The 22,281-nt window shown below is 41.4% G+C and overlaps 1 protein-coding gene across 1 annotated transcript in view; it reads left to right on the top strand.

Annotated features, from left to right (window-relative positions):
• Window positions 1-18,825, top strand: part of efnb3b (ephrin-B3b) — a 66,346-nt gene extending 47,521 nt beyond the window's left edge. Inside the window, exons 3-5 of the mRNA XM_027164985.2 lie at window positions 11,007-11,099; window positions 14,444-14,512; window positions 17,000-18,825. Coding sequence (XP_027020786.1) covers window positions 11,007-11,099; window positions 14,444-14,512; window positions 17,000-17,427 — 590 coding nt within the window. The 3' untranslated portion in view covers window positions 17,428-18,825. The remainder of the gene's footprint in view (window positions 1-11,006; window positions 11,100-14,443; window positions 14,513-16,999) is intronic.
• The last annotated feature ends 3,456 nt before the right edge of the window (window positions 18,826-22,281 follow it).

Below are 22,281 nucleotides of genomic sequence, written 5' to 3'. Positions count from 1 at the left end.
TGTTGACCCATTTCTACAGGCTCCCATTCCACTGACTGATGTAAGCGAGGCAGACCACACACAGAAACACACACACACACACACACACACACAAGTTTACACACTTACACACATTTAGTGCTTCCTACACACATACACCCTCAAACCCATTAATCAGTGAACTCACACAGACAGCATTCACCTTTGTAACCATTCACGTCCATGAAAACCCCTCATGACGATGCTCATATGCTCGTACACAGAACAGGACACACCTCCCAATCGACACACACACGTTTGCTATTACACCTTTATGGGATATGTCCATTACAGCTGAGAGGTTTGCGAGTGTTAAAGTTAAAGACAGAGGATGTCACAGTGCCAGGATGTGGATTTTCCCATACCATGGATGCAGTGATAAACTGTCTCACCCTTAATTACCACTGACTTGTGTATTACTGTGGCTCAGTAACGCCATGCATACACATACCACTAATCCCAGCCTTAACCCTGTTTTATAAACACAAAAAAGTCCTCAAGGGCATCAGTTAAATGTCTCCACAAGGTCAAATCTGTCACAACATGCTATCAGTAGGAGGAAATTTGGTCCCCAAAAGCGGATGAAAACTAGACTACACAGATACACACCTACAAACTGCCTTCCATTTCTATACACACACACACACACACACACACACACACTCACGTAAAATGATATTTTCCCATTCTTCATGTACAGACAAATAAAGACAGAAATAAATGAAAGTGTCCCTCTTGACCGCTAAACAAGATTGAGGTCTCGACTGTATTTTCCCTCGTCGAACCTCGCTGGATTTATACATTTCCCTATCATGCTAGATTTGATCTTTCCAAAGGTGACTCATCCATATTGAATTGAATCCGCCTCACTCAGGGTAAGCTTCCCGTTCATTAAACTCACACACGTAGTCATGCGCACAGAAACACACACATGCACACACACACACACACACACACACACTGCCAGTGAGAGAAGATGCACAGATACACACACAGACTCAGACACGTGCCTGCGCCCACAGCTGACCCAGTTTGGTTGGATGTTGTTTCTGTGAGATCCACATCTCAGTGCCAGTGTCGTGAAAGTATCCGGATGACGTTCTTCCTCCTCCAGAGAACCCACATCCCTGTGTGCTGCTTCTCCAGCAGGCTGTGCTCCAGTGAGAACAGGATTGTGGGAGTGCACTACTCAAGAACTCATCATTTCTTCATTTTCTTTTAGCCACTTTTTTCTTTCCCCTCTGTACTGTACTCGTTTGCACTTGTCTGTTTCTGCAGGGATCGTGTGCTTGGCTCGGAGTTCTTGTGTCAGGATGCTGCCACTTTATTCCTCCCTCTGTTCTTCTTTACAGGTTTTTTTTGTTTCTGTTGAACTAATTTGAACCTCACAACGGTCCTTTTTGCTTATTCCTTTCAGCATTTACTCGTATGTTTTCAGTCATAATATTTAGGCCCCAGAGATTCGGTTACATCGGTTGGTTTCAGAAAAATGATTTCCATGTAGCAGCTTTTATAATCTAAAAATGGAATTTTGCACAGACGATTTGATACAGTAGATTTTCTTTTATTGCACAGAATAAGCATTATGTGCGTTTTGTACCCCATTAGATTTTTAATTGGCTTTAGTAAATGAATGTTCAATGATCAATAGCGGCATCATTTTGTGTTATTTGCTTTTACAGCCTGACAATCTGTTCATTTCTGAAAGCTGTTATGGTGTAAAGTGGCTCAGTAAAAGTCTGACATCTGTAGGCGATACAAAAAGCACTTTGTTTTATTGATCGACTTATTTTTGGAGTTAACCACCCAAAGTAAATTCACGTAATTACTTCTGATCATAACTAAGAAATGACTTTACAAAAAAACAACTTTTTCCAGCTCTTCAAAATAATTCTCCATCTGTTTATCTCTTTCTGTGTCGACCCCGCACTCTCTTTTCCGCTCTGTGCTGCGTAAGCCCGTGGACACCTGCTCTGGCCGGGTGTGTTGTTTGTTTGTGTTGTTTGTTGTCCTCGTGATTGGCAGATGGAGTGACTGCAGAGTGTGTGTTGGGGTGGAGACGATTACAGGGTCAGGCAGGTTAACGGTTTTCCTCATGGCTTAGCACCCAGACTGGCAGTCCTCCAGCGCCTCACTCCTTCTCACACACACACAAACACACACAACACACATCGACTTTCCTGGACACTATACTGCTGTGGAAGAAGCCTATTGTTCATCAGATGCAGTCGAACTGATCATACGACTATAAAGCAGGTCTGGGAAATATAACGTTATGGCTCCAATAGCAGAAGATATAGAACTACATATCGCTATTATATATTATATATATATAATTTTTTTTTTTTAATAACATTGGCCTCGACTGAGTATTCATGATATCAAGTAGCTGATTGGATGATTAAAAAAAGAAATCTATTGTTTGGCTCTAGGGATGCAACCAAATACGAATGTTATCTGGAATGAACAGATAACTTTCTTTTTTCGAAAGCTTGCCAGAAAGGAAGAACTTTCGAGGAGGTGTGTGTTGGGACTGGGATTCCTCTGAATGCAACAAAAAAGTTGCATGAGCTAGAGGGTTTTACTTTGCTCTTTTTACTCTATTGTCAAGCTTGTAGGAGAAAGAAAGTCTGGAAATTTCCATCTATCTATCTGTCTATCCATGCAATGGTTGTGCCACTTTTCCTACACAGGGTTACAGGGAACATGGGGTCTCTGGGGCACAAAGGATGGGACACACTGGACAAGGAGCTGGTCCATCATAGTGCGCACACACACACACACACACACACACACACACACACACACACACACACACACACACACACAATCGAAAAGTTAGAGATGCCAATCAGTCTAACATTATGTCTTTGGACTTTGGGAGGAAACTGGAGTTCCTGGAGGAAACCCTGAACCCTGCTAACATCGAAACCATAATGGCTATTAAGACTGGAATAATGAACAAGAAATGACAGCGTTCAGTTGCTCATCGCTATTAACTGCCTGTTCTAAGTCTCTCTGGTTTAAATCAGTTCAATTGTTTACATTTTAAGAAATAGAACCAACTAGAAAACATTGCAAGCAGATATCAGAGCCAGAATTTACAGACGCTGACCCGTTTTCTACCCGTTATATACAGTACATATATACATATAGATACAGATATAGATATTTGGGAGAATAAGCACATAGAGTAGCATCATTGCATCGCATCAATACTTTGCAGCAACTATTTTATTTCCTTCCATTTTTTTTCCTCCTGTTTGTTGTTTGAATGAGTTTTGTTCATGTGGTAATACTGGCTTAATATCTAATCTAAATATCATATGTATATTGTATTATATACAGCTGTCATAATGCTGTCTTTTGATCTCAGGAGCAAAAAAAATCTCACTTGTGCTGCCTAGAGGTGTAACACAAGTTTTGAGGCAATATTTTAAAGTGTGCCTGTTGTGAATGCTGAACATCATGTTATATCACATAACGCTCTACGCTTATCTACGAGACTGCAGCATATTAAATTCGACACGTTTCCTATTTGAGCCAAGTCATTTTTCCACTGCTGTCATATTTTTTATGCTGTATTAAAATACTTGGCAAACTGGTGTTACTGCATCCAAGTCAAAAGGCTTAACATGTACAAATTCCCTTATATGGCGTGTGAGTGTTATTTGGTGAAATTCATATTTTTAGCATATGTAGGCAATCTTTTAGAGGCAGGAAATATTTGTGCGGTGTGTGTGTTTTGCGTTTCTTTTGCGTATCTGCAGCCAGGTGTCTAAAGAAAGAGCTGGCAGTACTGTGATGTCCTGGGGCCTGTGTCTTCATACTGGTGGTTAAAAACAAAGAAAACCCAGTCGGAGAAAGAGAGATGTAAGATGAGACGGCACGGTGCGAATCGGGCTGGAAATCCAATAAGTTGCTGAGAACGGAAATGTCATGGAAAAGCAGAGAGCGGCGCTCAACACGACACACACACAAACATAGCACGCGAGCCGAGTCACCAGGCCCAGCTTGCCGTCTGCGTGTACGTGAGCACTATATACGTATCTGCTTTTGATTTCGGGGGTGTGTGTTTGCATAAGCGTGAGTATGCATATCCCCATTTGTAATTATTATGAGGCACATTTATGCTCCAGCGCCAGAGCTGTCACTCTGATATACTCATATGTATCTCAGGAGGCTACTTTAGCTGTCCTGCACACACATTCACACACAATCTCACACTCCCAAAACTCCACTCACTCACAGTCCCGCTGGAGATTTAACCCGACGCTCTCACACACTCCCACACACCAGGGATTCGATCGAGCCTCAGATGATCTCTCGGTCTCCTTTTATTAAAATGAAACATGGCTTGTTGGCCCAGAAGTAACATGCGGCTTGTCAGTTTATTATTAACGCAACAGTTAAGAGAGTATCATTTTATAAACAGTGTAACTCTGTAGGCAGGAGAAGAACAACCAGAATTTCTGTCTGTTAGAAGACACCGTAGTTTAATCCTTCAGAAATCGGACATTTTCAGTCGGTATAAACAAATATATTATTTTACCGCCTGATATAAGTCTGATATATAATGAGTCAGGACACTGTTGTCTTTCAGTGCGAGACGTTTTTCCCTCTGTTTATTCGAAACATAGAAACATATGTGTGTAATAAAACCTTTTTTTTTCTTTTTTGGTTGGAACATTTATATTTATGAATATATTACCCTTATTAGTCTAATGAAAAACAGAAATGCTTATAAACGTCTACGAACTTTATAATGTGTCCACTTTTATACGAGGAAAAATAAAGAACAGAAACAGTGTAAACCAATAATAAACTATCCCGAGTTTTCTCTTAATTTCTCATACACGCATCATGGTGCCAATGTATGTCATTTATTTATTTATTTATTTAGTTGGGTGTTTTTTTTTTTCTTTGCCCCATTTGGTCACCTGCCAGTTTGTACCCACCAGCCAGCTCCTGTCTATCACACAGCAGCTACCACCTGGGGAGGATGAAGGCCTGTGATCACACGTTTCCTCAGAGAGAGAGAAGCTGAAGCTTCTGTGTGATTGACAGTCGAGAGATCGGATGCTACCCCTCCCACCCTTGGCTGTAACCTCGGTAGGATTCGAACTCGAGATTTTGAGTCTTTTCTTCACCTCTGCACCACTCAGGAGGTCCTCCACACACGGTTATTCCCTTCATCCTCGGCTCGGATGTAGTCGGTCAAATATCTTTATTTTTAACATCTTTATCTTTAAGATGTATTACTATACATTGTGTTAACTACCATCACAATGTTGCTGTCTTTCAACAAATCACACACATTTATGAGGCCAATTTCCACTACGGCTCGACTCCATCATTAAACCCCCTTTTTTAGGGTCACATAGCAGCCGTATATTTTGGTAGTTATGGTGGGACATTAAGATTTGTGTCGATGCCAAACGTTGTTAATAACTGCTCTTCTACTCTTGTGCTCGTCCCTGATGTACTTTAAGCCACCTCTCTCTCTCTCTCTCTCTCTCACTCTCTCTCTCTCTCTCTGTCTCTCTCTCTCTATCTCTCTATCTATCTCTTTCTCTCTCTCTCTTTTTCTCTCTCTCTGTATCTGGCTGCATATCAAATGAAGTGCAAACTTTTGTTGGGAAACTTGGTCAGATGTTTGGATGAGGTACTAAAACTACTGAATAATGAAGTATGGCATGTTGAACACATTGTACACAGTGGATGAGGCAGAGCTATTGGAGGCAATTAAGTTTAAATCTGAAAATGTAGGATTTGAAATTCAGTAGTTGGTCTTGTGGTGGCTGATCGGTGATGTGAGGAGCCGTGCCGTAATTTATCATTTTCGTTTACTGCAAAACAGCACAGGGGCGATTTGATATATTGCTACTTTAAAACCCTACATCATGTATTACATACATACACACACCCAGAGTTTAGTGTAAGGATGGAACGCATACATAGCCATTTGTGTTGCACTATATGCCTTCCTCACACACTCTCTCCTCTCGCTGTCCTCAATCACTTAATTGCTTATGAAGCCTTCGTCAATAGCTTATATCATTTTTATGAACGTGATTTATAAAGACTTATTTGGTTACAGGAAATATGAAGCAGGAGCCAGAGATATAAATAGTGAAGCGAAACGAATGGGAGCTCAGTCTGCAAGTGAAAACACACCATAATTCTCACACACACACACACACACACACATTCACACACAGAGAAACGCTCACGCTCCCATCTTTATGGCGGTTTTTCATTGAACTCTGTTCTAGCTCTGCTATGCCTCTTTCTAAACCGAATCCGAACTTTAACCGCAGGATTCAAGCAGAAAACGTGTGGCTTTCAATTTTGCAAATTAAATCAGTGTTTTGTGTGACAAAGCATTTTTGCTCGTGGGAACCAACAAAGCGTCCCCACAGCATCAGACCTTTCATGTTTTCCTTTCAATGTGGGGTCACTTGTAAAACAAAAAAAAAACACTTTCACACACACACCGAAATACACAAACTGACACACACACGCGCGCGTGCACACACACACTCCACCCTTAAGTCGACTTTCTCTACTTCTACACACACACACGCACGCACACACACTCAAACTCCACCTTTGAGTCCACTTTCTCAACATCTATACATACACACACACATACACACACACACACACACACACACACACACTCAAACTCCACCTTTGAGTCCACTTTCTCAACATCTATACACGCACACACACACATACATACACACACACACACACACACACACACACACTCAAATTCCACCTTTGGGTTAACTTTCTCAACATCCATACATACACACACGCAAACGCACACACACACACATATACACAGAGACTTTGAATGACTCTATCTGCAAATGCAGTGCGAGACATGTTTTGAATTACGTTTGCGTTTGAAGTTGTGATACGAGCAGAACATGTGCATCCAATTGAGCACCGTTCTGAGTTATGTTAGGTCACACACACTCACTGTGAGGTTAGACAGAGACACACATATATGCAACACACATAAACACAAATGTCTCGACACAGTAAGAGCTTCTGACTAGCACTCTCCTCTGTTGTGCTTCATCAGCGGGTCTGCTACAGGTGAAGTCAGAGATCTGGGCGAGAGTTTGCTCTTCTCTCTCATTACTCTTCCTTCTGTACACATAGAAGAGCTGAATGCTGGAGAATGAATGGAGGCTTTCTGAATTTAAAGTAAAGTCCATGTGCCACCTTGGCCTGACTGACTGGATACGCTCCATTTGTTTTCGTTCCTGTTTGCCGTGTCTGAAGTACCACAGAGACCCAAGTTTCTCCTCTTGGCAGGTTTACAACTGACAGAAACGGTAAATATTACAAAATGTGTTTTGACTTAAAATGTAAGCATAAAAACACATTTCATTTCATCAAATGTGGTTTGAGTCTTATTTTACTTTTATTCCTTTTCTTAGCTCGTCTCTTGTTGTTTTTATATGAACAAATCTGATCCATGTCACTATTGTCCACATGTTTGCCGGATTTTCCACACAATCCCATTGGACAGCGTGTGTCAGTGTTGATACGATGTTTTCTTAAGGAGATGTTCATTCAACATTTAAAGTTGAAAGGAAGGAGTCTCCAGTGTCAGCACTTTGTAACAGTCGGAGGTAAAGCTGTAAACTTTCAACAACCTCAGACATGAACATGACAAGCTGCATGTATTTGTTGGCTTTGGTTGGAAATGTAAAAAAAAAAAATGCCATGTCATTTTTTTCCAACATAAAAATGCTTGGTTACCTTCTGTTATCGTCATCACACCATGATGTCATGATGCCAGTTCCTTACGTCTTATTGACATAAATGTTCATGTATCTATCCTGACCGATCTGTGGCTAAAGAGTCGGCCTACACACTCTGTAGTGTGTCACAGTGACCTGTAGAACCCTGATACATACATACATACACACACACACGTGTACACGTAGACGCTATCATACACATGTACACATACGTGAACACACACACATTCACACACACTCCTGCACACACACATGTACACATACGTGAACACACACACATACACACTCCCACACACACATTCACACACACTCATATGTACATATGTACATATACGTGAACACACACGCACACACACACGCACACACACTCCTGCACACACATATGTACACATACGCGAACACACACCCACACAGCTACCCACTAAGTGAACTTAATTGTAATTGTCAGACTTGGTTAGTGTGTTCTCAGTGAGCTAAGTACAGCTGACGGTGCTGTTATTTCATTAGCACAGCTTTCCTCTCCTCTTCACTCATCTCGTCTTCACCTCGCTCGCTTTACTTGTTTTTATGAGCAGCGACATTCTGCAGGAGCCTCTGTCCTCCCATTTTCTCTACATCCTCCTATCACTGCTTATCATCATCTCAGTTACTCATTCCTCCTCCCTCTCTCCCTCTGTTCTCTCTCCCTCTCTCACTCGTCTCATCTCAGCCCAGGTTCTTGTCCTCCCACTTGTCACTTTCCTTATTCGCTCTCTCTCCATTTCTCCTTTCTTTATTTTTCCTGTAAAAACACTACAAACAAGCCGTCACATCTTGCTATGTCTCTCTCTATCTCTCTCTCTATCTTTTTTTTTTAACTGTTCTTTTCTCTTCCTTCTGTCTTTCTGTGTGCATTTTACGCTCCAAGAGCAGTTGTTGTTCCACAAATAACCAACGCCGGGAGTCAGCTAGTTGCCCTCTTTCTCTCTCTCTCTCTCTCTCTCTCTCTCTCTCTCTCTCTCTCTCTCTCTCTCTCTCTCTCTCTTCATTGCCTTCTCTGTGTTTTCTCTTGTCCTCTCACGTGTGTTCTTTCTCATCACTCATGTCAGAAACAGCTTGCCAAAGACAATCAATGTTTTTTCCCCTGCTTACTCACCTTCTCTCTCTTTCTCTTTCTATCTGTCAATTTTTCTTTTAATCGTTCTTTTTTTTCACCCATCGTTTTCTCTGCTTATATTTTGTTTGCTCTTTCAAAGTCTGGTTTAAATTCCTATACCGCTGCATGTGATGAGTCTATCAGTCAGTTTAATAACACGAGTGCTTATGTCAGAGCTCAAAGCCCAGTGCGACGTATCAGCGCTGATTATTCAGAACGTCTCCGAGTGAGCACTTCGATCCCTGACGACGTGAGTCAGAACCACAGCACGTTCTATCCTCTGAGAATGACCTGGTCATGTCTGATGATCGTCTTCAGAAGTCTTTTGTTTTGTTTTCCCTTTTTTTTTACAGAGATGTGGAAAGAGTCTCAAAGATCCTGCATTCAGAACAGAAAAAAAACACTCCTGTGATGTTTAAATGCAGTTTCACCCATCAGGCCATGCAGCCTTTCATCCTTTTTTTTTTACTGTTCAGCACAAATGTTTTAAATTTACTTCCGTTTGCAGTGACTTGAAGTGGTGGTGCTTGTTGTTTTGGACAAAGCGTGAGTGCTAGCATAGCATCATAGCAAGCTTGCTTGTGGTTTCAAGGCCTTGGCGGCTATACAGCTTCCTGATTTACAACGCTGCAAACAACTGTGGCTGAATTTCCTTTGCTAATGTTTAAAGAATGCAGTGGCACCAAGTAAATAGAAACTGCTCGTCCAAGATGGGTTTGGTCTAGAGATTTTTTTTTTTTTGCATGCTCGAGTTTTTAATACATGGACAATTATCTGAAATCAACAGCAGACTCTGATATCTGCACAGGATGTTCTTAAAGTTTTCATTTATTACTTTTTTATTATTAAGTTTTCTCTTTGTTGTTTCTTCATTCAGTCTCTCTTTTCAGTAATAATGATTTTTTTCTTTGTGACCTTTTGAACCTTGTGGATTGTTTTTTCCTCTTTGACTTTCTGTGTGTGTGTGTGTGTGTGTGTGTGTGTGTGTGTGTGTGTGTGTGTGTGTGTGTGTGTGTGTGTGTGTGTGTGTGTGTGTGTGTCTGGGTGTGGGTGTGGATGTGAGTGAGGATGTGTGTGTACCTGTGTGTGTATGCATGTGTGTAGGTGTGTGTGTAGGTGTGTGAGAGACTCTATTTTTTTAATCTGCTAGATCCTTAGTGAGTGTGTGAACTCTTCCGGTTCTTTTGGAGCTCTGAGCTGCGACGGTTTCTTTTTGAATGGGAAAGTGAAGCAGTATCCAATTGAGACTGTGATAAGAGAGAACGAGAGGGACGGTGAACGAGTGCCTCACCTTTCTCCTATCTCATTTCATTCTCTATCTCTCCAGCTCTCAGTAAATAAGAACTACATTAACGTGTATACAAAGACATTTCTCTCTCTCTTTTCTATCACACACAAATTCCCTCTCGTTTCCTTTTTCTTCAGCTTATTAAAGTTGCACCAAGGACATCATGTCCTTTAGCAGTCAGCACTCAAGGTCTGACTGAGACTTGCTTTAAGCATTATTCAGTCCTCCGCTAAGCCAGGTGCAGTCAGGTTCATGTCTGCTTCATGCTGGCCCACTTCAGCATCTCAGTGACCAGGTCAAGGTGTGTGTGTGTGTGTGTGTGTGTGTGTGTGTGTGTGTGTGTGTGTGTGTGTGTGTGTGTGTGTGTGTGTGTGTGTGTGTGTGTGTGTGTGTGTGTGTGTGTGTGTGTGTGTGTGTGTGTGTGTGTGTGGTGTAGGTTACACACTAGGAAATGAATGTCCTCCAGGGAAACTCTAAACGAGGACATTTTTGAGTTCTGCAACCCTGCACTGATTATTCCTGTGCTCCTGTTATATGAATTTTAAATGTGAGAACAGTGACTCAGTGCTGCCGCATGACTGTGTGCGAATGAGGTGTGTGTCATTACAGCTGGGTGAAAAAAATCCTCCCAGCAGCATGTGTGTGAGCTCAGTCTCATTAATCCATGTAAAGAATTTACTCGTCTGTGTCTTTTTTAAATGGCAAATTCAATAGCTGTGTTTCAATTTAATAGAATTTACGCCTTCACTTGTTTATTCTGCTGTCTGCTTCTCTTCCTCAGCCACGTCGGACGGCACGCGTCATGGACTGGAGAGCATGAGAGGAGGAGTGTGTGCCACACAGGGCATGAAGGTGGTGCTCAAAGTTGGACAAAGTGAGTAGACACTAGAGTAAACAGGCATACACACTGATGGTCACTTGTAAACATCAATATAATGCATGCACACACACACACACACACACACACACACACACAAACACACAAACACCACTGCTCTTGAATATTGATTCGAACACACACAAACATACATACACACATACAGTAGACACACACAAATACACGCATAGACACAAACAGACACACAGCTACTCTTAAATACCGAATACAAAACACACACATACACACAGTTTGCTAGGTTTAGATTGTAAAGGACTTTGCCTGACATTTAGCATGTTTAACAAGCTACGCTACCCGTCACCTCACAGTAATCCCTATACAGCCAGTTATTTTTCTGTTTCACGGAATCAAGTCATTTTGCACGTTTACAAGGACACAGCTAAAAATCCTGCAGCATTATATTAGCAGATACACCATGACACGTTAATGACGGTGTTGTATGTCTGTTTGGCCTTCAACTGAAATGTTTTGATAAAACCGCATGTATAGAAATAAACATGGCTCGATACATATCAAAGAGCTAAACCACATAAAATGCAGCCTCAACACTTTCACCCAGCCATGCTAATCATGCCAAAACCGTGCTAAAGTCTTTTGATTACTATTACATAGTAATTGAACATTTTCAAATAAAGTCTTATCCTTAATCAGTATGTGTCCTTGCACATGTCAGTGAAGAGCTCTGGCAGTGTGTTTGCTGAAGCGTTCCCCCTAGAGGTGATTGTCCTTGCAAAAGGACCTTTGATGATCCCAGATATGTTGTTATGTCTTAATGTGCTAGCATCTCTTAAAGCAACAACAACAAAGAAAAACTACCTAAACCTTAAAACTTTAGAAGCTTTCTTTTCTGGTAGAAAAGCCATCAATTCAAAGAATATTCTAGAAAAAAAATAGATCCATTAGTTACCAAAGAACGATGCACTTTTTTAGATAATAAAGTTAGCAGTGTGCTAAATTGATTGTGTATCAGAAGGGAAATCATTTCCAATTTAATAGCAAACTATTCAAGTGAGCTAGCTTTAGTTCGCAGTGCCTATTTTTGATGTCTATTATATGATGTCAAACTGTCATATATGTAAAACATCCACATGTTACACGTCTTTCGTGTATTTGACTCAGGGTTACCATGGTAACCATTCGTATTTTTTGCTACATGTTGGCCGTAACTAGTTTAGGTAGGTCGGAATTTTTAAAAAAAATTGTTTACTTCCTAAATACTGTGTCAGTTAGCTGAAGCAATATCCAGTGGAATGCAGACAGAATTCATTTATGGATAATGAAAACAAAAGGCTGTTAGATTCTGAATGTAACTGAGATGTCTATGCAGACATTTGTGGGCACATGTTTCCATGATAAGGTATGATAGACATTTACAGCGTTTGGCAGACTCCCTTATCCAGAGAGAATTACATTTGTATACAACTGAGTAATTGAGGGTTAAGGGCCTTACTCAGGTGCCCAGCAGTGACAGCTTGGTGGACATGGGATTCAAACTCACAACCTTCCAATCTGTATAGTCCAATACCTTAACCACGAGGCTACCACATTCCCCATAGGCATCACTATAGAGCTCAGGTCATCTCAGTGCTAGTTTTGAATAGTGTCCATGGTGTCATTAGACATGAGTCGTAACTCTCTCTCTCTGTGTGCGTGTGTGTGTGCGTGTGTGTGTGTGTGTGTGTGTGTGTGTGTGTGTGTGTGTGTGTGTGTGTGTGTGTGTGTTTGTGTGTGTGAGAGAGAATGAGTTTGAAGTGAGAATGAGCTATTATCAACCATAGCAATTGCACAATTGTCCCGTCCTGATACACACACACACACACACACACACACAGTGAGAAACACCCTCTTCACAGCTATCAACAGTATTGGCTAGAAAAGTCTCTCTCTCTCTCTCTCTCTCTCTCTCTCTCTCTCTCTCTCTCTCTCTCTCTCTCTCTCTCTCTCTCTCTCCCCATACTCTAGCTTACTCCTTGTCATCCGCCTGCAACTCTACCTCAGCTTTACAGAATACTGTATCAATTTTTTGACATTATTAACACTGTTCATTCGAAATATCCTTCAATCCATCTCACACTCGCTCTGTTTTTTTTTATCTGCTCTCTGGCTGAAAGGTCACGTCTGTTTTGTTTGTCATCTAAATAGACGCCTGGTGCAGATTTCTGATGAGATACACTGCACGTACGCACTCAGATACACATAGACACAAACACATCCACACTATTCTGAAAACAACAAAAACATGACAGTGGCCCATAAGCTCAAGAGAACTGTGGTGGAACACATCTGATTAGCATCTGAAGCACGTGCCTGTGTCATCATATTCATAAGCACTGCTGTCGACTGATTGAATGCAGAGAGCTTGTGATTATTTTCAGCATTATAGAGCACATTAAGTTTGTTTGAGCTTCAGTGGGCAAAGCCATTTAGTAGATTTATGCAGTGGCATGCTTTTAGTCATCGGGTGGGCATAAAGGGGCAAGAGCACATTGAAAGATGGCAAGTAGAATTTATAGGAAATCTGATTTGTTCTTTGGTGCAAAATGAGTGGTAAAATAATAACAGGCAACATTCACATGAGAAATGTCTTGGCACAGACTGTCTTGATGTGATCCAAAAAGAATACCAAAAAGATCAGGTCTCACTTGAAACCATTCCCTAAATATTGAGGAGATCATCAATGTGCTCCTTTTCTCCTAATACTGAATGTAATCCCTGCATTGTAGTTTTGCTCTGCTACCAAGATCTGATGATGTTGGTGATGATGATGGTGATGATGATGATGATGATATGTTTTTGGTCAAACCCACATGAATTCTGCTCTGACTGTTCTCGCCTAAGACCACATAAGAAAAAGTCGGATCTTTATATTCAGCAGTCGAATCTGTCACGTTAAGGAAGAAAATCAAATTTGTGTCATAACAGCTTGTAAATATAGCTATCATGTGTTTCCTTTATACTTTCCCCGTAAGACCTAATGGTTAAAAGTAAGAGAACACATATTCAGCATAAGCATAAATATGCCAAAATAATATGTAAGTATAACATTAATTACTAGTATCGTTTACCCCCGGACTTCAGGGCACATACACAGGTGTCTATTGGTTGTTTACAGCTCTGATTACATCCACTAAAAGGACGTACACATGTGATTCACACCCACGTGGGCTTTTTCCCCTAGTTTGTTGACACAAAGTTGGAATTGCATAAAAAAACGATTTGGTCAACAAACCTTCAATGCAACTATCATTGATGGAGTTTTTCTCAAGCTTACTTTGTGCATCTTGTTTCATGTTTAAAATGTTTATCGTTATTTTCCATAGGTCCCTACGGATTGCCCCCAAAACCTCCCAAACCAGACCAGGCAGGTCATACCAACACCAGAAACCAAGGTAAGCTCATAAAACTTTAACTGTAGATTATTATTAAAACATCCCAAAGCAACAGCCTGGATGCATGCAACACAACCAACCCATGACCCAGAACACTCACTCACGGACACGGAGAGAACGTCTGAGAAAGAGGAGACATATGGCTCGAGCGTGAGGGAGAAAGGGACGAATGCTGGCACTGCAGTTCCGTTTGATATATTCCATCCCTCTGTTCTCTCTCCCTCTCGCTCTCCTCTGTGTCTGCTGTGAGGCCTGCGAGGCCCGTGCCGGAGGCAGTGTATGGTTTGATAATGGCCGTCCTGGGAGAGGAGAGGGTTGTAGAGAGGAGTGGGAAGCCATTTCAAAGAGTTATTATTGCCATTAGTTTGGCACCCTGTTTTTTGTTGGTCCAAAGAGATTGCAAGGAAGATAAAGACAGACAGAGAAGATAGGAGGGAGTAGAGAGGGCATAAGTGAGAAAGGGAGGATAAGGACAGAGGTGATTATTAGTCATTCTTCGTATTTGTTTGTTTTGTTAAAAGCTGCCAAAAACTGTTATTTACGTCTTAGTTTGCATTTACAGTGTTTTATACATCACACACACACATACATATATGCAAACATAAACACACATTCACACATACACATATACAAACATGCTGACACACACACTGATTCACACACACACAGAGTCACACACACACATATATACACACACACATTCTGACTCACACATACACACAGACTCGCTTCTATATACACACATGTTGACTCACACATACACCACACACACACTGAATCACGCATGCACACATTTACTGTGGCAACTTGGGGTGAAATTTTGATAGGGCTAAAAAAGTAAGCCACAGTGGGGGAGGGAGAGAGGGAGGGAAGGAGAGAAGGAAGACGAGAGAGATAAAGGCCAAGCAGGGGATGGTGATTTAAGAGGGAGAGAGGAGTGACAGGAAAAGAATTTTAAGGTGCAAGAGGGAGGTAAGAAGCAGGAGACATGCGCTATATACCATCCTGCATTACTAAAACAGGAAAGGAGTGACAGGAGCAAGGACAGGGACAGAAAATGATATAGAAATGACACTAGATCTCTCTTATTTTCTTAGCCTCTGTTCAGCCTGGCATGTGACAATGCAGCAGGAGCCATGATTCAGCTGACAGTGACAAGTGACTTGGATTGAGTGGCAATAAATCTAAACGATTGGCTCAAATAAATACCTCATACCAGTCCTGAAACTTTTCATCTTCACTTTATTGCCCATTTCATACTGTCTGGTGCACAGAAGAAATGTGTATAAAGTCATTGTAATTCCTGTAATTCATTTTATTACAGTATTAAAAATCATCTTAACCCAAAGTAAACCAGCGAGGTGTCTTAATTAAGCAGCAGCATTCGGCTATTGGCCAGATTTTGGATCAGAACCAAAAAAAACATCGAGACAGTATGGCCAGGAAATCTGACAATATGCTATTGATAATGTACTAAATTACAGTACACTTTTCTGCGAGCATCACTGCTTTCATTAGCACTTTTATAACTCTGTCCAACATCAGCATTTGCAGTAACTAGCTGACTGGATGTCTGTTTTGCAGCTGTTTCGTCATTTGTAAAGGTTTTTTTCCGAAACATCTGGTGCTACTGTTTTGCTTGCTTTTGTTTGTGTTAGAAATGTGATACAGTCTTCTGTTTAGGGGAAAATGTATTTAAGAAGCAGCCACCTCTACTGGACGGGTCACGTCCACAGGCAGTAAGTAGAGCTGAACCTAGAGGAGTGTCAGACTTGTGGCTTGCTAGAGGTAATGCAGATTCAGTACTGGAAGATCACTTTGGGTTCTGTGATGTGAGAGATGTTCAATAACAGGAACAGACTCAGAGGCACATCGTGAGGAGATGTTGAGGAAGAGAGAGACAGAGAAAGAGAGATGAATTGTGAGCAGAATTACGATGTAGCAATCGAGCACGCCTGCAGGCAGAGCTGCAATATTACTGACCACTCCCCTGCTCAGCGGGAGCTCCTCTTGTCTCCCTGGCTACCACACACTCACACACACACACACACACACACACACACACACACACACACACACACACACACACATACACACACACACGAACACATCAAACCCACATTATGACCATCATTTAGCAACAGTTGGTCTTTTGCCTTGTGGATATATTGTAATTATATAATCCGACCCTAAACTGTTCTGCCGCCATATTGTCCATGTTTTACAACCGTGCTCATCTCACACATCTGTTTAATGATGTACAATCGGGTTCGGGAGATGAAAAGCTAATGCTCATTGTCAATGAGACGTGCTCTATTTTGTCTAGATAATCTTCGGTGGAGTTCAGTAGTCACATGAAATTAAGTCACGTGTGTGTGTGTGTGTGTGTGTGTGTGTGTGTGTGTGTGTGTGTGTGTGTGTGTGTAAGACAGAAAACTGTTGCCAAAAAAGGTCATGGTATCTTCTCGTCTCTTCTGATTCTGTTAGGTGGCAGTGGGAACACAACTCTTCCTAGAGTGCCTGGTGGGGGCGGAGCCACAGCAGGTGGTGCAAACGGTCCTCTCCCCGCCTCCAACATTGCCGTCATCGCAGGAGCAGCCGGAGGCTCCGCCTTCCTCCTTCTGGTCACTGCAGTGATCTGTGTGGTGTGCTACCGCCGGCGGCACTCGAAGCATTCGGAGTCGCACCACCCGCCACTTTCTCTCTCATCTTTGACCTCACCCAAGCGCGGGGGTGGAGGAGGGGGTGGGAACAACAACGGCTCCGAGCCAAGTGACATCATCATCCCACTGCGTACTTCAGACTCGGCCTACTGCCCGCACTATGAGAAGGTTAGCGGGGACTACGGGCACCCAGTCTACATTGTGCAGGAGATGCCTCCTCAGAGCCCCGCCAACATCTACTACAAAGTATGAGAACGGGCGCAGAGAAAATGAATGCCAGCCTGCAGTGCCCAGACCACACCCCCTCACCTACTACCTAAACCATAGCAGTATGAACCGACATCTCCTGTATCTCTGCAGTCTCAGCTCTGACTGTGAAAGCCCCAAACCCTGTGACTGAAACCCATACACACCCACACACACCCACACACACACCCACACACACACACATACAGTATATATATATATACACATATACACACACCTCCTAAACCTCTGACTCTTCTAATGAGGAGGAGCGTGTTTTAAGTATTGAGAGAAAATCCCTGTGTGAGGGCTATTTTTTCTTCACCTAAGAGCAAGAAAAGCTCTCGTAACATTAAACCAGACCCCTTTGGAGCAAGAGAGAGAAGCAATGTCTTGACGTCTCTCGAAGGCGTCCCCAAGTAACACACCGTAAAACGAACCATTGTGAAGTATCGGCAAAAACGAAATAAAACTTAAAAAAAAAAAAAGAAAAGAAAAAAGACTGAAAGTAAACTGATCTTAGAGCAGTGTGATGTTACCTGAACTTGAAGACAACTCACAAATAGCAGTTTAGTTTGTCCCGTTTGTGTTCGTTATTCCTCGGATAAGAAGAGGCGCACCTGGCTCAGCCAATTACAATGCAGTGCTGCCATCACATGACCCAAGGCCCTGCATTTGATTAGAGGAGCCATAGTCGCTTTGAAGATCTTGTATATTTTAATAACATGTGCGTATTTTGTGAGTGCGTAGGGTAATAATTACGACACTGCTGTTGCACAGAGTGTGACAGTGTGTGCGCATATCGTGTGCTTCAGTTACAGTGTGTTGGTGTGTGTGTGTGTGTGCGTGCGTGTGTGTGTTTATCTGTAAGAGAGGATCGTACATGAGTGAATGTGAGTTAGACTGTTTCAAAACCAAAACACAAAAAACGAGCGAATATCAAAAAGTGTTTTTTTTTATCGCTTTCATTCAATATAGAAAATAATTATATATGAATATTCAGTAAAATAATTTCTAGATGTCCTTTTCTCCTTTTTTTTTCTTTTCAAAATGTAAAACACCATATATGTTGTTAGACCATTTTGTTTTTCTTTTCTGCGCTTTACAAAAAAAAAAGCTGACCCTGTTTCTCCTTTGTATTGTAAGTTAATTTAATACTTTGTATTTCATTTCACAAAGGTTTTACGTTTTGTTGTATTTTTTATTTTTTTTTCCCTAATCATTCCTCATTTTCCAGGAGTCTCCACTCTCCATGTATATTTTTATAGCTCCTTGTACAATGATGTAGTTTTTGAAGCTAGACCTCGTTTTGTGAAAGTGTTGAGGTAGAGGCACAATCTGAGAAGTTTTTTTTTTTTGTTTTTTTTTAATGTGCAAAGACACTTTCTTTTTTTTTTTTTTTTTTTTACAAAAAAAAATAAAAAGAAAACAAGAAAGAGGGAGGGGGGTAAAGAAAAGAATGCCAGAGCTGCCTATGAAGGAAAGAGAAAAGACGGAAGAGACAGAAGTGCAGGGTAACGACAAAAATTTATGGGGTGGGCGGGGGGGGGGGGTAGTCTGGATATGGGGGGGGGGGTAAAGGGATGGAGGAACACAGAAGGGGAGATGGAGCGACGGAGGTGGGCTTTTAACAGACTCTTGAAAGAGGTTGTGTGAAACAGGGGCTCGAGAAATGCAAGATTCTCAACTACACAGTTGGAAAAGAAAGGGGATTCACTCGCTCTGTTTCAGTCGGCGAGATGGAAATGAGCTTTCATACACCGCTCGTACTTTTCCGAGGAGGAAATATTTGAGACTCAGTTCAAATTCCTTCACTCTCTCACTACACACCTTAGTATATAACACAACACACACACACACGCACACATTCCACCACCTCAGAAATTGAGATTGCACTTGAAAAGGCACACGAGTCTTTCAAGACAAACACACACACACACACACACACACACACACACACACACACACAATGAGCACACAATCAAAATCCATTCTGGATGTCCACATAGACGCTGATTACCTGAAATGAATTCTGATTGGAGTCTCACACACAAACACACACATTCAGATTGCACCATGCATTCCAGGACTAAAGAACACATGCATACTGTACACACACACACACACACACCATGCGTGTGTCCGACTGTGCCAACGAGAGTCTCGTATTTTTAGAATGTGCTCTTTTACATTGCTGTGTGCTGACGCTAAAAGATGGTTGTTAAGGTAATGTACGCTACTGCTCGTGTTACAGTTAATCAGTATATCAGGTTTCCTTACTTATGTTCAAAGCTGCATTGAGACAGAAGACCTCACACAGACATACACACACATACACAAACACACACACAGCCAAACCTATGAACATTTCAGGCCTTGCACCATTTTGTCTGTATTTCTAGTGCTCAAGGCGAGACGTGTTTAGAACCGGGATGTGTAAAGGACGGAGTTTTTGTACGAGTGTGTCTGAGTCGATCTGGTGTAACACTGCAGCAAGTGAACAACAATGTTTTTTGTGTCATGTCAATATTCTCTGTTAAATCTTCACAATCAAATTGTCAGTGTTGCTTTGTTGTTAAGTGACAAATAAGTATGGTGCATTTATTTGTTGGTCAGCTTTCAACATTTTTGTTTATTAAATCCTGCATTTTATAAGCCATGTTTCTGTCCTGTGGGTGTGGACTCATAAACACACACACACACACACACACACACACACACACACACGCACACATACACAAAACCCAGCATCTGAGGACTATTCAGTGGCAAAAAGCTGGTGTCTCTTATCTAGTTATGAAGAGTCCTTTTGGAACAATGAGGCCTCCTCAGCGCTGAAGACACCTCTGGATACACAAACACGTCTGGACTAAGTTTTTTTTTGTTTTTTTTTTATCATATTGTTCCATCTTTGTGTTTTTCCTTTCAGCCTTTCTTCATACGCTTGCTTTCAGCCGTGGTTGCTGAGACCTGTGTTTTGCAGGCAGACAAAAAAAGAGAAAAGGAATCAAGAGGAGTGTGTGATTTTTTTTAATTTTTAAAATTTTTTTTTGGTAGAGAACGCTTCAGTGTGTGCGCGTGTACATGTTTCTCTGTGCCAATAGCCAGCAAGTGACGGCCATTTTAAGGACCTCCGCTCCTCTCCAGTTGCCGTGTTGAGACGTTTGTGGGACACTACATTTGTGTGTGAGATGTTTTCTTTTTCTGTGTTCATCCTTCTCTTTCACCCGTACCACTCCCTCTCTTTCTTTCCTTGCTTTCCCTCCACCTCATACACACCTCTTAGAACGAGAGGTTAAAAAGATTAGTACATTCCTTTGAAGAAATGTTGATTAAAAAATGGCAAAATTTGTTTAAGCACCAATCTTTGACCTTGTATTATTTTTTGGGGATTGATCATCTCTGTGTGTGTGTGTGTGTGTGTGTGTGTGTGTGTGTGTGTGTGTGTGTGTGTGTGTGTGTGTGTGTGTGTGTGTGTGTGTGTGTGTGTGTGTAGTAGTCAGATCTATACTACACAAACAACATTTTTTTTTGTACTGTATTATTTCACGTATTTTACTCATCTCTTCTGCCCTCAGGAGATAAATGAATTATCATCACAAACACAAGTTTGTTATTTTTTTTATTCAAGTGGCTTCAGGTTAAATTTCCAAATAGAAAACCTTAAGGAAAATTGATAGTGTTCGAGTTAGTGACATTTACTTGTCGTCGTAGCGAAGGAAAGGTCAAAAATCTGTGTTCAAATGTGAATTCCGCCTAATTCCTCTAAATACAGCTTGCTTTAAGGCCATAAGACTCTGCTTTATTATCTCTACTGATACATGTGTACAACAGAGGAAAGGTTAGAAAATCAGCCAAATAAATAAATAAATAAAATGAATCAACATTGTTGAACACAAAGGATGCAAGTGGGAGGGAAATCAGGCCATGTGAGGGACACAAGAAGGAAACCTGCCCCATAACTGGGCAACATCAGCCAGTTCAGACAGGAAGATATGTCTTTGTTTTATAGGACAGTCTCAAAACTTTGCATCGAGGGATCCATGGCATTGAAAATAAATCCACCAGCATGGATTCAGTCCGTTTTACTTAATTTTATCCAACTGTTCAAATCTTAAGCAACTTTTATTATGCAAAATATGTATACTGTATTATGCAAATATGTATACTCTGCATGAATTAATGGACCTGCGAGAGCTTTTTATTCATGAACTTTTCAGCCACAAAACTCCAAACAGTTACATAAAAACATTTTGTATTACATCAGCAGAACTTTTTTTAGATTGATTACACGGCTGGAGAAAACAGGAGCCTGGGAATGCAGGATGAGCAGATTTCATGTACAGGCTGTTAGGGGTTTTTTTATACTTCCTGCAGAACTTTGAAGACGATGACGCATTAACGCTTCTCCATCACGCAGCTTGTTGCACCACACACACACACACACACACGACAGATAAACAATTTTTTACTAGGAGGATTAATTAGCGTGCTCGGATGACAGGAGATATTTTTCTGACAGTTCTGTAACAACAATGACGAAAGCTAATAAAATCAAGTGCGGCGTCAAGCAGCCGTAAATCTCCTGCTTGCACAACACACAGTCACCTCGAGGTTAAACACTGAGGGAAAATAAAGACGCTAACCAGACTCGAATCATATTTATATCTTGTGATGTGAGGACAGAACACGGCACTGATGAAAAGCTGAAAATCTGCCCAGTGATGTCATGAACATTTTGTTGATGCGGCAAATAGACTTTTTACAGCTTTATCAGGAGAGGATAAGGACTACAGCTACGTAATCCTTCCCTCAGCAGGATTTATGTACTCGTCTGTTTCCCTGAAACATTTTAGCTTT

Source organism: Tachysurus fulvidraco, chromosome 1 (assembly GCF_022655615.1).
Source record: "Tachysurus fulvidraco isolate hzauxx_2018 chromosome 1, HZAU_PFXX_2.0, whole genome shotgun sequence".
NCBI lineage: Eukaryota > Metazoa > Chordata > Actinopteri > Siluriformes > Bagridae > Tachysurus > Tachysurus fulvidraco.
This window is presented reverse-complemented; position numbering and strand designations above follow the sequence as displayed.